A 14,099-nucleotide genomic window follows, 5' to 3' on the forward strand; every position below is an offset into this window, starting at 1 on the left:
AAACACCAAATTCGTTCGAACTAGGATTGTTAATCTGTAACAAATTACAAGCGTACAATATATTGTAAAGCTACATATACAATAAAGTAATTCCCATTTAAGGAGATCATGAAACCAAAACAAAATTGCCATATCTCCATTCTTCATTGTGTAAACGCAGTGCAGCCAATCCCCAAACTATGTAAACATATCTGTATCGATCTAAACACAAACAAATGAAATTGATAGTCTCCCATTATCCCCAAATGAAACAAGAAAACAATATACTACTTTGCAACAGCTTAACTCCTAATTTTCTTCTTCTATGATTATACGAAGCCTAAAATGATATAGAAAACCCAAAATTCAGTGTTCTGTATTCTAGTCATCAATCACTGAGCTCATCCTCAAGGTTGAACCTTGCAGATGCTTGCTTGGCCCACTGGACGATCTTCTCAGCCTCGCGGCTAACCTTCTCTTCTTCCTTCATCGCCTTCTTGAGCATTTTTTGTTGTTCCTTCCTCGAGAAGCTTCCCAATTCCGACAACAAGTCATCACCCCAATTCTGCTTGCTTTTCTTCTTCTTCTTCTCCTTCTCCTCCTCCTTCTTCTTCTTCGGAAAGAACCACAAACAACCCCTCCTCCGAGGAGGCGAAGGAGAATTCGAAGACCTCACAGAAGAGTCCTGTTTGGAACCTTCTTCCTTTTGCTTCGGTTTGAACAAGGAAGACATGGAACTTTCATCAGAGCAAGGGGAAGAAGCAGAAGCAGAAGCAGACGGGGGTGAAGAAGCAGAAACAGAAAGAGACCCGTCTTTAGTTTTTTCTCTGAAACTCTTTTTCTCGTGCGACGAGGTGTACCCAGAATCTGGGTTCTGTTTGGGTGGTGAAAAATTGGGACTTTGGGGGTTTGCTGAAGAGAGATTGGAAGAAAAGGTGCGAGCTTTGGCGATGGTGTTGGGTTTGGGTTTGGTGGGAGGGAAGGATTTGAGGTTGCGGAAACGGGTTTCAAGGTGGGAGGGGAGAAGGGAGTCGTCAGTGAAGGCGGAGCAGTTGATGGCGGAGACTTGGTCCAGAACGACTGCGTCTTGGGCCTGCGAGATTATTTCTTCGACGGCGGAGTCGTTGTCGGTGTCGGAGAGGTCGTAGAATCCCACCATTGTTGTTGTTGGGAGTGGAGTGTGTGGTTTTGTTTGATTAAGGTGAGTGAGTGTTGTTGTGAATTGTGATCATTGGAAGTGTGTGTGAAAAGGAAATGGAAGAGGGGCAGTAGCTAGAGCGTGAGCTGCTTCAGTTCGACAACGGCTAACTGGGCGTGTCCACCCCCGCATTCTTAGGGACCCACTACCCCACTTTCTACCTGGGGATACCGACAACCATGGAGATATTTTTTTAAATTACATTAATCACTCATAATTTTATATATTTCATTAATAATTCTTAATTTTTTTATTTTTTATGTCCATCGTATGATAAATCTTATTATATTTATATATATATTTTTTTCTCACTAAGGTGCTGGATAACATATTGATTCTCCATCAAATATTTTTCAACCGAAAAATATGAGATTTTGAAAAAGGCTCACTATCTCAATTTTTTTTTCTTTTGAAGACAAGATATTCTAACATGCAAAAGTCATGAGACTAATTCTTAAATAAGAAAACAAATTATTAATGAGAGACAACTTTTCTTTTTTAAATATTATTTTATTCACATAATAAAAAAATCAAACTCTTGTCATATATTTAAAAGACTCAAGACTCATAAATATTATTTTATCCACATAATAAAAAATATGTTTACTTTCTAACTCATTCCTAAATAAGGCCCCTAAAGAATTTCCAATGGCCAATATAATCCTTTTTTTTTCATTCTTTTGAGCAAATCATTCTAGCATATTTTGAGACTTTTTACTTTTCAAACAATACTCTTTTTTTCTTTCTATACTAATTATCTTATTTTTTTGAAAAATATTACACTTGATATTCTTTATATCTTACACAAATCTTTTTAATTATTTGAAAAGTATCACATTTTATATTTTTATAAGAAAATATGTTGTAAAATTTTAAAAAAATAATATCATGTGTAATTTAAGAAAATAAAAAATATCATAAAGTATTAATGTTATTTACTCATTTTTTAAGGTGAATTATCAATTGTAGTTTTCATTTTGTTAAAAAAAAAAATCGAATTAGATCGTTTGTTTCAAATTCTGAATCGATTCATTAAGAGACACAAATTGTTATAATTTATATAAATAATTGTTAAGAATAATATACTTAGGTTTGATCAAATAAATATGCATGTCATAATTAGGCCCTTTCCTATTCAGAAAAAAAAGTAGTTCCTTTCCATCTCCAATGCCTAGCTTTAGCTAGGAAAAAAAAGTCAAGAAGCCCCACATTTGACTTAAAACCCTTCACCAGCTCAAACAATGGTCACAATTTCAATAGAATTGCATAAACTGGGTGCCAACACGTTATATATATAGCATGCTGACAAGGAACAAGACCCCACTTACTAGAATAATCTCCTACCTTTCTTTCCTTCCGATTCTAATTCAAATAACGTACACCTCATCCCAACAACTCCACATTATCACATTCTTCATTTTCCCACTAATTAGCTCAGAGGGTGTCAAATTCCCTTAGCGAAGTTTATCCAATTTTTTCATGCCCCAAAATTGTATGATGGAGCCAGAGTACACAGGAGAATCAGCATGTTGCTTTTGCTTCCCGTCCACCAAGAAGAGTGTTGCAAGGAATGGTAAAAGAAGCAGTGGAGTGTTGTTGAGTTCAGAACACGTTGAGTGGGGTAAGAATGATGAAATACTCTCAGACACGAGCACCTTTTCGGTGAAAGAACAAGAAAGGAGGCTGAAGAAAGCGTTGGAAGAGGAAGAGAGGGCAAGCAAGGAAGCTGAGAGGATTGTCAAATGGGTGAAGCAGGAATCAGCTAGAATTGATGTTTCTGCAATCAAATCAATTCTCAGTGACGAGAAAGAAGCAAATGTTAAGTGATACTTGACTACTTGTGAGTTTGTAATTGATCTCTGTTGTCTTTCTCTTAAACTTTATTTTGGTAAGTTGTAATTACAAGAAATTCGAATGTGTATAGAAAATTAACCGGAGGCATGCTAACCATTGTCCTTAAAGAGTTATTAGAATGCTTAAAATGTAATTTTTAAATAAGTTTCATATGATTTCCGGTAAAAAAATTCTCCCTTGTAACACTGATTAAGAAGAACTTAAACATTATTGTCTCTTTGGAAATAACCAAGTATTTTAATTGACCGTGAAATATTGTTGATACTAGTACGTAGACTGAGTTAAAATCTTTGATAAGTAGTTGTCTACATTTTTGATTTTGGGTGGTGTATTCCTTTGGCTTCAAGTTAAGCATCAGATTGCGTCGTAAAAGGAAATAACGAAGAAGAAACATCCGTTGACCTTGTCCACGAAGGAGGTGTGTTGGACTTGTCTATCAGCTCCATTGTTCCCAGAGAAATGTCCCACTCACATATATGAAGATATGCCTACATGTCATGATTGGAAATTACATTTGATTATAGGTTATGGTGATTATGAAGTAAAAATTGAAGTACCAAGTAAAATTGGCTTCTAGCCCCTTATATTAATTAGTGGTAGAAAGTAAACAAAGGTTGAAAGAGATGTATAGGATTCGGATGAGCTGTCCTTCTCTCTATTAAGCGTTTGAATTTAGTTTGGTTAAATACATAATTCAATTAAATTTGAACAGTTTGTTTTTATTCGTTTTTTCAAGAAAAAATATGAAATCCAACTTAAACTAATTTGTTTGATCAATAAGTTAAAACATTTAATTTTATTTGTTTTCTTTAAAGTACAAAAACGTTTAATTCTATCTGTTCTCTTTAAAGCACAATATTTTTTATAAATTAAATGAATCAAATGCAATTATTTTTTGTTAGATTTTTTATTAAAAAGAAAATTTTGTAATGTTTTCAGACTCTATTCCACTCCACTCCAATGACTCATATCTATCTATTTATCCATGGGGATAAGAAATTAAGCATATCATATTCAATATAAGGAGTTTCAATAAACATAGTGAAAATGTTTTTCAAACACTTTTTTCTATCAAAACCAATAAGACATTACAAAGCATACTCTTTGTAAATAGATTCCAAATATTTTTAGAAGTTCATCTAAAGTGATTTCAATAAATAAAGTCATTGTTGCTTTGATTTTGAAGGTTAAGAATGTATTAATACTTATTCAATTCATGATGATAAGTTCATGTAATCAATAATCAATAATATTTTTTTTTAAATTTAAAAATATATATTATATATTACATATATTAATAATAATTTAATACAAATTAACAAATTAACGAGCCAAGTTAACCGGTCAATAGGTTCATATATCAAAACCTGTGATCCAACCTAAAACTCAATAGATTTAATTGTTGGTTCGATTCGGGTCTAACTCAAACACAAAATTTATCCAACTCAACTTGTTTGAGTTGATTTGGATTAATTTGGATTATATATATATATATATATATATATATATATATATATATATATATATATATATATATATATATATATATATATATAAGATTTAAATATATTTTTGATAATTGTAAGTGTTTTTTATTTTATTTTTGATACATGTAAGTTTATGTTTTTAATTGGAGTTTTTGTAAGTTTGTATTTTTTAAATTTTAGTCCTTATAAACTTGAACTTATAAAGATTATAAATAAAAATATAAAAATTTTAAAAGATCAAAATTAAAAAATTACACGTTTACAAGAATTAAAAATAAACAAAACATTGCACCGGAATCAAAATTAAAAAAAAAACTTAAACTTATCAGAATTAAAACTAAACTTTAAAAAAAAATTAACTTACAAAAAAAACATAATTAAGCCTATATATAAACCACACATTAAGAACCTACCGCCTTTTCATCTTCATCGTTGTCGCTTTCGAAAGGTGAAGGAGGTGAACACCAAAGCATCGAACTTCCAGACCTGTTAAGATTGCGTGACTATACAATTCCTTTTTACGGGTAAAAAATCCTTTGCCACGTGAATTGAAACACAAGTTTCAAGGCCTCAAAATGTTTAATCACTCCGTAGTATTGATTCATGAAGAGGGATGCGTGCTACTACAAATATATCACATAAGAATAAGAATCACAACATAGCGATAGTCGATATAGGAACCACAAATGACAATTAACATGGCTAAATGAAGTAACTTAAATGGCTATTTGGTTTCAACAACTAACCTTTTCCAAATTTGGATTGGATGGATAAAGAGCACCAGTATTCACATCAAATTTCCTTCCGCTCGCCCCTGATTTCGTTAACTTGCTATAATTTTTGAATTCTTCATATGCGATAGTTAAGTAATGCACAATCTGAAAAACAATACAATATCATTAGAAATGATACTAGAATTTCATAATTTTACAGTATTGCAGTAAAAAGATGTGTGTGAATTGCTGCATGAACCAGTGTGATAGGAACAAGATTCAATAGAAGCTCAAAACAATATTATTGATTGGAAAAACTAGAGCTGTTACAGAAGATAACCCCTGTAATCCCAGAGCAAAGTTACTCAGAGAAGAGATCATTCTCTCTCTGCCCAATCCATAAGGTTTCTAATAGAAAAGATACTGAATGAATGATCATACTCAAGATTTTAAATATTGATCATGATCATGTTACGGTTTCATCAGGCTTGTTGATGGTTAGAAATTCCTCAAAGGTCGGTTCACATTCAAGTAAATATGAAAATTTAAATATATAAAAAATTAAAGAACACATTCTAAGACATGCATAGGAAGTTGTGGAGTAAAGGACTTGGAATTGGTTCCTTTGACCTTAAGACTTATACACTTCACTTAGAAAATTAAATATCAGAATTATAAGGAACTTTGTGAATGTAATTTATTTATTGACATCAACCACTCATTCTTAAGGAAGCCACACTCCTCTCTTTGCCCAACCCATAAGGTTTCTAACAGAAAAGACACTGAATGAATAATCATACTCAAGATTTTAAATATTGGTCATGATTGCCTTAGGGTTTCATCACGCTGGTAGATATGGCGGACAAATGCGACTACAGTCCCAATTGTGGCCAAGTTACTGTTGCAGACAAGTAAAATCACGGTCACACACAGACCGATATTTAAAATCCTGGTCACACTCCTTCTCCCTCTCCCTGTAACAACTCACGTATCCTAACCAACTACCACATCAGCGGCATGTCTCTAACTCCCCTATTTAGCTTAGTTGTTGGGCTTAGGCCCAAACGCAGTGTCCTAACACAGTGTGCTAAACTGTATGTTTGCTTTGTATGCTGCAGTTCACAGAGTCAAGTTGTGGCTTATTTCAGGACTCAGGAGTATTTTGGTGTGTGGGGTTTAGTGTGACTGGTGTGTGTTGGTAGTTTGAGTGTATACTGCATAATTTAGGTGTGTGTGCACAGTGACTGCACTTATATCCTATCTTGCATGCTATAGATATGCATTTATTAAATGCAATGTGTGTAGTATCAAGGGTGTGCATATAGACTGGTTTGAACTGAATCGGTTTTTGAACCAAATTGGTTCGGTTAAATAAAATTGAATTAGTTCTTTAAATACGTTTTATTTGAACCAAACTAATTTCACTTAATAACCAAATTGTTTTTTTTTCCGAAATTAGAATAATATTTAAAAAAAAAAAAACAGTTAATTAGTTCGAAACCAGTTTAGTCCTCGAATCAGATTTTAAAATCAGTTTGAAACTGATTTTAAAAATTGATTCTCAAATTTGGTTTAAAAACCAAACCGTTTAAACCAGTTCGGTTCGATCTCTTTTCCAAACCGATTTTTACACACTCCTACCATTTATATCTGCCGACTGCATACTGTGTGTTTGCTCATTAACAGTGTTGTTGTTGTGTGTGTTTGACTGTGTCTGCTAATGAAAATCGAGGGCGTCTAAAAGAATAATCAACTGCATTAGAAATATCAAGTATTATAATTTATAATTTTATAGTATTACAGTAAAAGATATTTTTATTAACCTCATGAAAATTCTTTATTTTTGTTCTCCTCCTGTCCCCTATCAGTCTTTTTAATAACATTTAAAATCCTAACACTCTGCATCATTATACCTTTCGTGTTTATATTTTCTTGGATAAGCATATGTCTTTGTAAATCTCAGAATAAGATCAAAACGACTACTCGTAAAATTAACATAAGCCAGTGTGTCTAGATTAAAAGGCTGACAAAAAAAATACAAAAAAATTATAATCCTCTTGTTTCACAGCTAGTTAGAATTTTAATACCCTATAAATTATACTTAAAATGTCATCACCGATGCAAGAAACTGAAGACTGAAAAAAAAAACATACAAAAAAAGTTTATAATCCTCTTGTTTCACAGCTAGTTAGAATTATAATCAATGCTTTATAAATTATACTTACATTGCTACCATGTTTGTAAGAGCTTGAAGGCTGAAAAAAAATATAAAAAAATTATAATCCTCTTGTTTCATAGCTCGTTAGAATTATAATGCTCTATAAATTAGACTTACAATGCCACTAGGGCTGAAAGTAAGACGAGGTGCCAATTCTTTCTCCATTTTTTCTATTTTCCTCTGTTCATTAAGTGGTTCAATTCTGCATGAGGAAGATACTGCTTTGTCATTAGACAAGGTCCTCTTGTTAGGAATTGAAACATTAGAGTTGTTTTACCCAACTGACTGATCTTCTGAGTACAACAACTCCATTTTCATTGTGTGCACCTGGTTTATAAATAGTTAAAAAGTGGTGTGTTTAGAAATATTTTGATGGGAAAAACAAAGAAACAAGTCATTGATATATATGGTTGACATGACACAGACAGTAATTGAGAAAACACAAATATAACTCTGCTTCCCAGGTAATAAGAAACCGAATTGAACTGGAACTAATATATTAAAAACTGAACCGAATTGCACTTAAAAGAACTGAACTGTTTAGCAAATAAATTGAACTAAAACTGAACTACTTTTAGAAATAAACTAGGACTGCACTAACAAGTACATGCATTAACAAGTTCAGTATAACTGGGGATCTATGAAGCTCAGATTCTCTAAAGATGTGAAAGTATCAATATTTGATACGTATCTGGCACCAATACATGCCTGATACATATTTGATTCATTAATAATAGCTTTTAGTTTTCTAAGAAATACAAGGGCCGCAAAGCGCAACCTATGTAAACCAGTTTAGTTCACTGCACCAAAGCTATCGTTGACTGAGAAGGTAGCTGAATACAAAAACTCTCAAACACAATACTCTTAAACAATACATATATCTCTACCAGCTTTAAAGATAGTTGAACATAAAAGCAACGGTTAAATATAAAAAATTAAATTCAATATATAGAATACAGTACTGCATTAGAGCAAGTGGATGACTAACAAAATAGCTACCGCATTTTCATAGTTGGGATATATATATATATATATATATATATATATATATATATATACATATAAACAACACTAACAAACCCACACTTCATTAATTATATTGAAGCATACATTGGTTGCAAATAAAATCATTGAGTTTTATGTCCTACAACTCTAGTGAAAGCAATTTTGGGATTAATTTAATATACACATTAGAAGATAGAAGGGTACGAAGCATTTTCAGATTAAATCTTTTGGTGTTGAAAAGGGAAAAATAATAGAGGTCAGACTTACAAAAAGAATGCACCAAAATTGACACATCAGGTGCAGAGTTCTCAACAGTCACCAGAGCAAAAAAATTGGTGAATACCAAGAGGAAAAATGATATGCATACAGTTTCAGCTGGGTGTATACTATATCATTTATATAATAAGAATTAAAGTTTAAAAAAAAGAAGAGAAGTAAGTGAAATATATGATAAGTAATGTGATGAAATACGAAGAAAGTCAGAGAAAAAAGTTAGAAAAAAAAAGTGAAAATAATGTATATCATTAATTGTTGGTATTAATCTTAATTTGTTTAAATCTATTCCTCATGTACATGTTTGAATTAAAGTTAGAAGAGATTAAAAATATTTTTACTTTCAAGACAAGAAATTCATTTTATGCATTAAAACGCATAATTTTACATTAGAATTTACAAACATATTTTTGTAACTTTAAATCAAATGTATCCTAAATGTAGTCCAAGATAGCACCATAGACATGGCTTGATGTGGATCAGTCAAAATCGTATGAACGGCAATTCTAGCAAGGTTGAAAGTGATTCAAATGATACTGCCGTGACCAACGTTTTCAAAGATCGATCAAATTAAGTTTGACAAAATTAACATTAGATTGATCGATGCTTTTTTATCTGGTAGTTGAAATTAATTGGAGTCAGAAGACTAGTGTGTATACCTCATTCACTACCTTGCTATTATTTTCTTCCTCTTTTGTAATGACTTTTTGGACTAGCTTGTTCAATACTTTATCCAGCACTTCAACATGCAACTGCTCCTCTTCGCTTGGCACCATTTACTACTTGTCAGTAGTTGTATTTATCAATAAAGACATAATTGATGCTATCATTCCCTTCGTCATGACTGTTGCGGTTTATACGTTACTTAGGTTACCAAATCATTTCCGTAAACAAAAAAAGGTTACCAAATCATTAGCAGGCATATGTATTCATTGTAAGGGGTGCGATTAATTAAGTTTTCTTAATTACATCTGTGAACGTAAATTATGAACTAAAGTTAGAATAACTTCATAGATATTATTAGCACTATCCTTATGGATCGGATAAGGTTCTATCTAATCAGAAATATTTTACGGTTTAAATTAAATATATCCTCTGTTGGTTAATTTTGAAAATCGAGATAATCCTGGATAAATCTGAAGTCGTGTATAAACACTTTCAGATTGAATCAAATTTCGGGGTTCAACCAAAATTGTTCAATCGGATAAAATCAGAAGATTATAATTCAAGAGTTTTGTTTTGGTCTTGTGAGTTTTTCACATGTTATGCTTTCTGAACCAGGATGATTATTTATAATCAAAGAACAGGTGGTTTTTGGCGGTTGAAGGAAGTTATGGAAGTTTTATCCTTTGAAAAAAAAACGGTTGGCGGTTGATGGAAGTTTATCTTTTTAAAAAACTGTCTTTTCTTGAAAAATAACTTCCATGTAACTTCCAAAATTTGACTTCCATGTAACTTCCAAAATTTGCCTAAACCGAGCATCTCGTTATTACATTAAAACAAGCGTGCACTCTTATTTTAACATAATAAAGAGATCAATTACACTAAAATGTCCAACAGACCTCCCCCATTTTAGTGTAATTACCGATCAAATCACCAAAGTCATAACATACAACAAACTACTGCATAGATGAAATATCGTGACGATTGAATTTCATCTTAGCAAATTACACGTTTCAAATATTCGAATATCAGGGTGTCACTAAGGATTGAACCCTTTCTATTCATAATGAATACATGAAGATAATCTGCACAATAGTTTATAACATTACTCTTGCTCGACACTAGTTTTACTAGCCTGTGTCCCTATCCTTCATAAGCATATCAAAGCCAAGTCCCAGCTTCTTGAAGCGGCTAAACTTCATGCTTATATAGGTAGTCCTTTTCTTTCTTGCACCTGTAAATGCAATTTTTCAAAAGAACCATTGAGAAGTTATACTTCAACCTCCTTAACTTACAGAACCGAACACATTCCTTTTGGGATACTTTCGATGATGTGTTCCAATCTCTACATGTTAAGCTTTCCACATTGAATTCAGCACCTAATGTCATATTAGATGGGAATTGGGTATCTTAACATAAGAGATTTCCGATGGACTTTAATCCTAATCCCACAGCCGACCTTTTTACGAGATCTCTACTTAACCCTTTGGTTAAATGATCGGCCAAATTATGCTGAGTTCTCACAAACTCCACTGATATCACACCATGCATGATTAACTCCCGAACCATGTTGTGTCTAACACCCAAGTGTCTAGACTTCCCATTATACACTTGACTATATGCCTTAGCCAAAGTTGCCTGACTATCACACCTGATAGACATGGGAGGTATAGGTTTGGGCCACAATGGAATCTCATAGATTAGATTTCTTAGCCACTCAGCTTCTTTACCAGCTGCTGCTAAAGCTACAAATTCAGATTCCATTGTTGAATTTGTAATGCAGGTCTGTTTCTTGGATGCCCAAGAGATAGCACCTCCTCCAAGGAGGAATACCCAACCACTTGTGGATGAATAATCCTCCATATTGGTTATCCAACTTGCATCAGAGTAACCTTCAATAACCGAAGGAAATCCAGTATATGTCAAACCATAGTCAATGGTTCCCTTTAAGTACTTGAATACTCTATTCATAGCTTGCCAATGATGAGAACTAGGATTACTTGTAAACCTACTGAGTTTAGCAACAGCATAAGCTATATCAGGCCTAGTACTAATCATTGCATACATGAGTGATCCTATCGCCCTTGAGTATTCAAGTTGAGACACTGCCACACCTTTATTAGGTAATAGCTTCAGGTTAGGATCAATGGGAGTACTTACCGGAGAACAATCTTTAAAATTAAATTTCTCCAATATCTTCTCAATATAATGTGATTGAGAGATGGAAATACCATTGTTTCCACGTTTGATCTTTATTCCTAAGATCACATCCGCCTCCCCCATATCTTTCATATCAAACTTAGAAGACAAAAATGCCTTAGTTTCATCAACTTGATCTTGGTCGGTACCAAAGATCAACATGTCGTCTACATACAGACAAATGATAACTCCTTTGCCATGAGTATCAAACTTGCTGTATAGACATTTATCTGCTTGGTTTATAACAAAACCACTAGACAACACAACCTCATCAAATTTTTTATGCCATTGCTTAGGCGCTTGTTTCAAGCCATAAAGAGATTTCATCAGTTTACACACCTTATTTTCATTTCCTGGCATAACAAACCCTTCAGGTTGTTTCATGTATATCTCTTCATCCAATTCACCATTTAAGAATGCAGTTTTCACATCCATTTGGTGAATCATCAGATTGTGGATAGCAGCAAGTGCTAACAACAGTCTAATAGTGGATATCCTAGCAACAGGAGCATATGTATCGAAAAAATCAATACCCTCCTTTTGCCTAAAGCCTTGGATAACCAATCTGGCTTTGTACTTGTCAACAGTACCATCCACTTTCATCTTTCTCCTAAAGATCATCTTACATCCTAATGGCTTACATCCAGGAGGTAAGTCAACCAATTTCCATGTATTATTTTGCATGATGGAATCCATCTCACTTTGGATTGCTTCTTTCCAGAATACAACATCCCTTGAAGTCATTGCTTCACTAAAAGTCTTTGGGTCTTCCTCAACATTAAGGCAATATTGATATTGAAATTCAATATCATTCCTTGACCCTTCAACCAAATAGAGTTGAAAGTCATCACCAAATGACTTAGCTTTTCTTACTCTCGTACTCTTTCTAGTTTCAGTACTAGTTAAAGGTATATCCTCAATATTAACTGAGACTTTCGACATGGAATTCATGTCCTTTGGCCTAGGTATAGATGTAAACCTTTGTTCATCAAAGATAGCATCTCGTGACTCTATAACCGAGTTCACAGCAACAGAATCATTAGATTCTAGCACATAGAATCTATATACTTTAGAATGTTCAGCATATCCAATAAATATGCAATCTATACCTCTTTCACCTATGGTTTTCCTTTTAGGTTCTGTAAGCCTGACTACAGCCCTACATCCCCAAATTTTGAGATAACTCAAATTTGGTGTCTTTTTGTGCCAAAGTTCATATGGGGTAACCTTATTCCTTTTGTTAGGAATTCGGTTCAACAAGTAACAGGCTGTCAACATAGCCTCACCCCAAAATCCTTCACTTAAACCCGAATAGGATAACATGGAATTCACCATTTCTTTCAAGGTTCTATTCTTCCTTTCGGCTACACCATTCTGTTGTGGTGTATAGGGAGTTGTAGTTTGATGTATTATTCCAGTAGATTGAAAATAAACCGGATCATAATACTCACCTCCCCTATCCGTACGAAGAGTTTTGATTAGTCCATTTTGATGAAGTTCTACCTCTTTCTTATAAATTTTAAATTTATCAAGAGCTTCATCTTTTGTATTTAATAAATATACATAACAATACCTTGATGCATCATCAATAAAAGTAACAAGATATTTTTTATGACCTAATGATGGAGTAGCATGCAAATCACACAAATCACTATGAATAAGGTCTAAGACTTTAGTCTCACTTTTAACATCCTTAAAAGGTTTCCTAGTGATCTTGGTCAACATGCAAGTTTTGCATTTTTCAATGTTCATATCAAAAGGAGGAATCATACTTGTTTTTGACATATCTTTTAATCTTTTGTAATGAACATGTCCTAATCTAGCATGCCAAATTTCTGATTTTGTCATATTAGTTATAGAACTACACGAGGCCATACAAACAGATTCATGAACAAAAGGAACATCAATGTTTAATTTAAACATTCCATTACAACGATAACCAAATCCAACAAACGAACCATGTCTTGACAAGATGTACTTGTCACTTTCAAGTACTTGCTTGAAACCACAATTATTTAAAACCATACCAGACAATAAGTTCTTACGAATACCAGGTACAAATAAGACATTATCCAAATACAAACTTTTTCCGGAAGTAAAAACTAAATTCACACAACCTAATCCTAGGATTGGTTCAGTTGCAACATTGCCCATCTTCACAATAGAGCCATCATCGATTGGTCTAAATTCCTTGAACCAACGACGATCTTTGCACACATGGCTTGTTGCTCCCGAATCAAACCACCAAGCAACGTCATCATCCTGCACATAGAATGCATCAGATATTAGTGATACATAATTTGAATTCGTATTCGAATTAAAATTATTCACTACAATCTGACCTTGTTGCTTTTCAGGATCATTAGACCCACTTGGACCAGCCTTGTTCTTTCCTTTGAACACCCGGCAATCCCTCTTTAAATGACCAGGTTTCCCACACTTCCAACATGACAATTTTGTCTGTTTGTTTGGACCTTTGTTCTTATTTCCTTGAAATTTTCGTTTGTTAC

The 14,099-nt window shown here is 33.2% G+C and overlaps 2 protein-coding genes across 2 annotated transcripts; one reads left to right on the forward strand and one right to left on the reverse strand.

Annotated features, from left to right (window-relative positions):
• Positions 1-10: 10 nt before the first annotated feature.
• LOC114418456 lies at positions 11-1,326 on the reverse strand. The gene has a single exon (XM_028383802.1). The coding sequence runs from the start codon at positions 1,136-1,138 to the stop codon at positions 368-370; it is 771 nt and encodes a 256-aa protein (XP_028239603.1). The 5' UTR covers positions 1,139-1,326; the 3' UTR covers positions 11-367.
• Positions 1,327-2,369: 1,043 nt separating this feature from the next.
• On the forward strand, positions 2,370-3,124 carry LOC114418463. The gene has a single exon (XM_028383815.1). It carries the CDS (start codon positions 2,657-2,659, stop codon positions 3,002-3,004), a length of 348 nt encoding a protein of 115 aa, XP_028239616.1. The 5' UTR covers positions 2,370-2,656; the 3' UTR covers positions 3,005-3,124.
• The last annotated feature ends 10,975 nt before the right edge of the window (positions 3,125-14,099 follow it).

Source organism: Glycine soja, chromosome 1 (assembly GCF_004193775.1).
Source record: "Glycine soja cultivar W05 chromosome 1, ASM419377v2, whole genome shotgun sequence".
Classification (NCBI taxonomy): Eukaryota; Viridiplantae; Streptophyta; class Magnoliopsida; order Fabales; family Fabaceae; genus Glycine; species Glycine soja.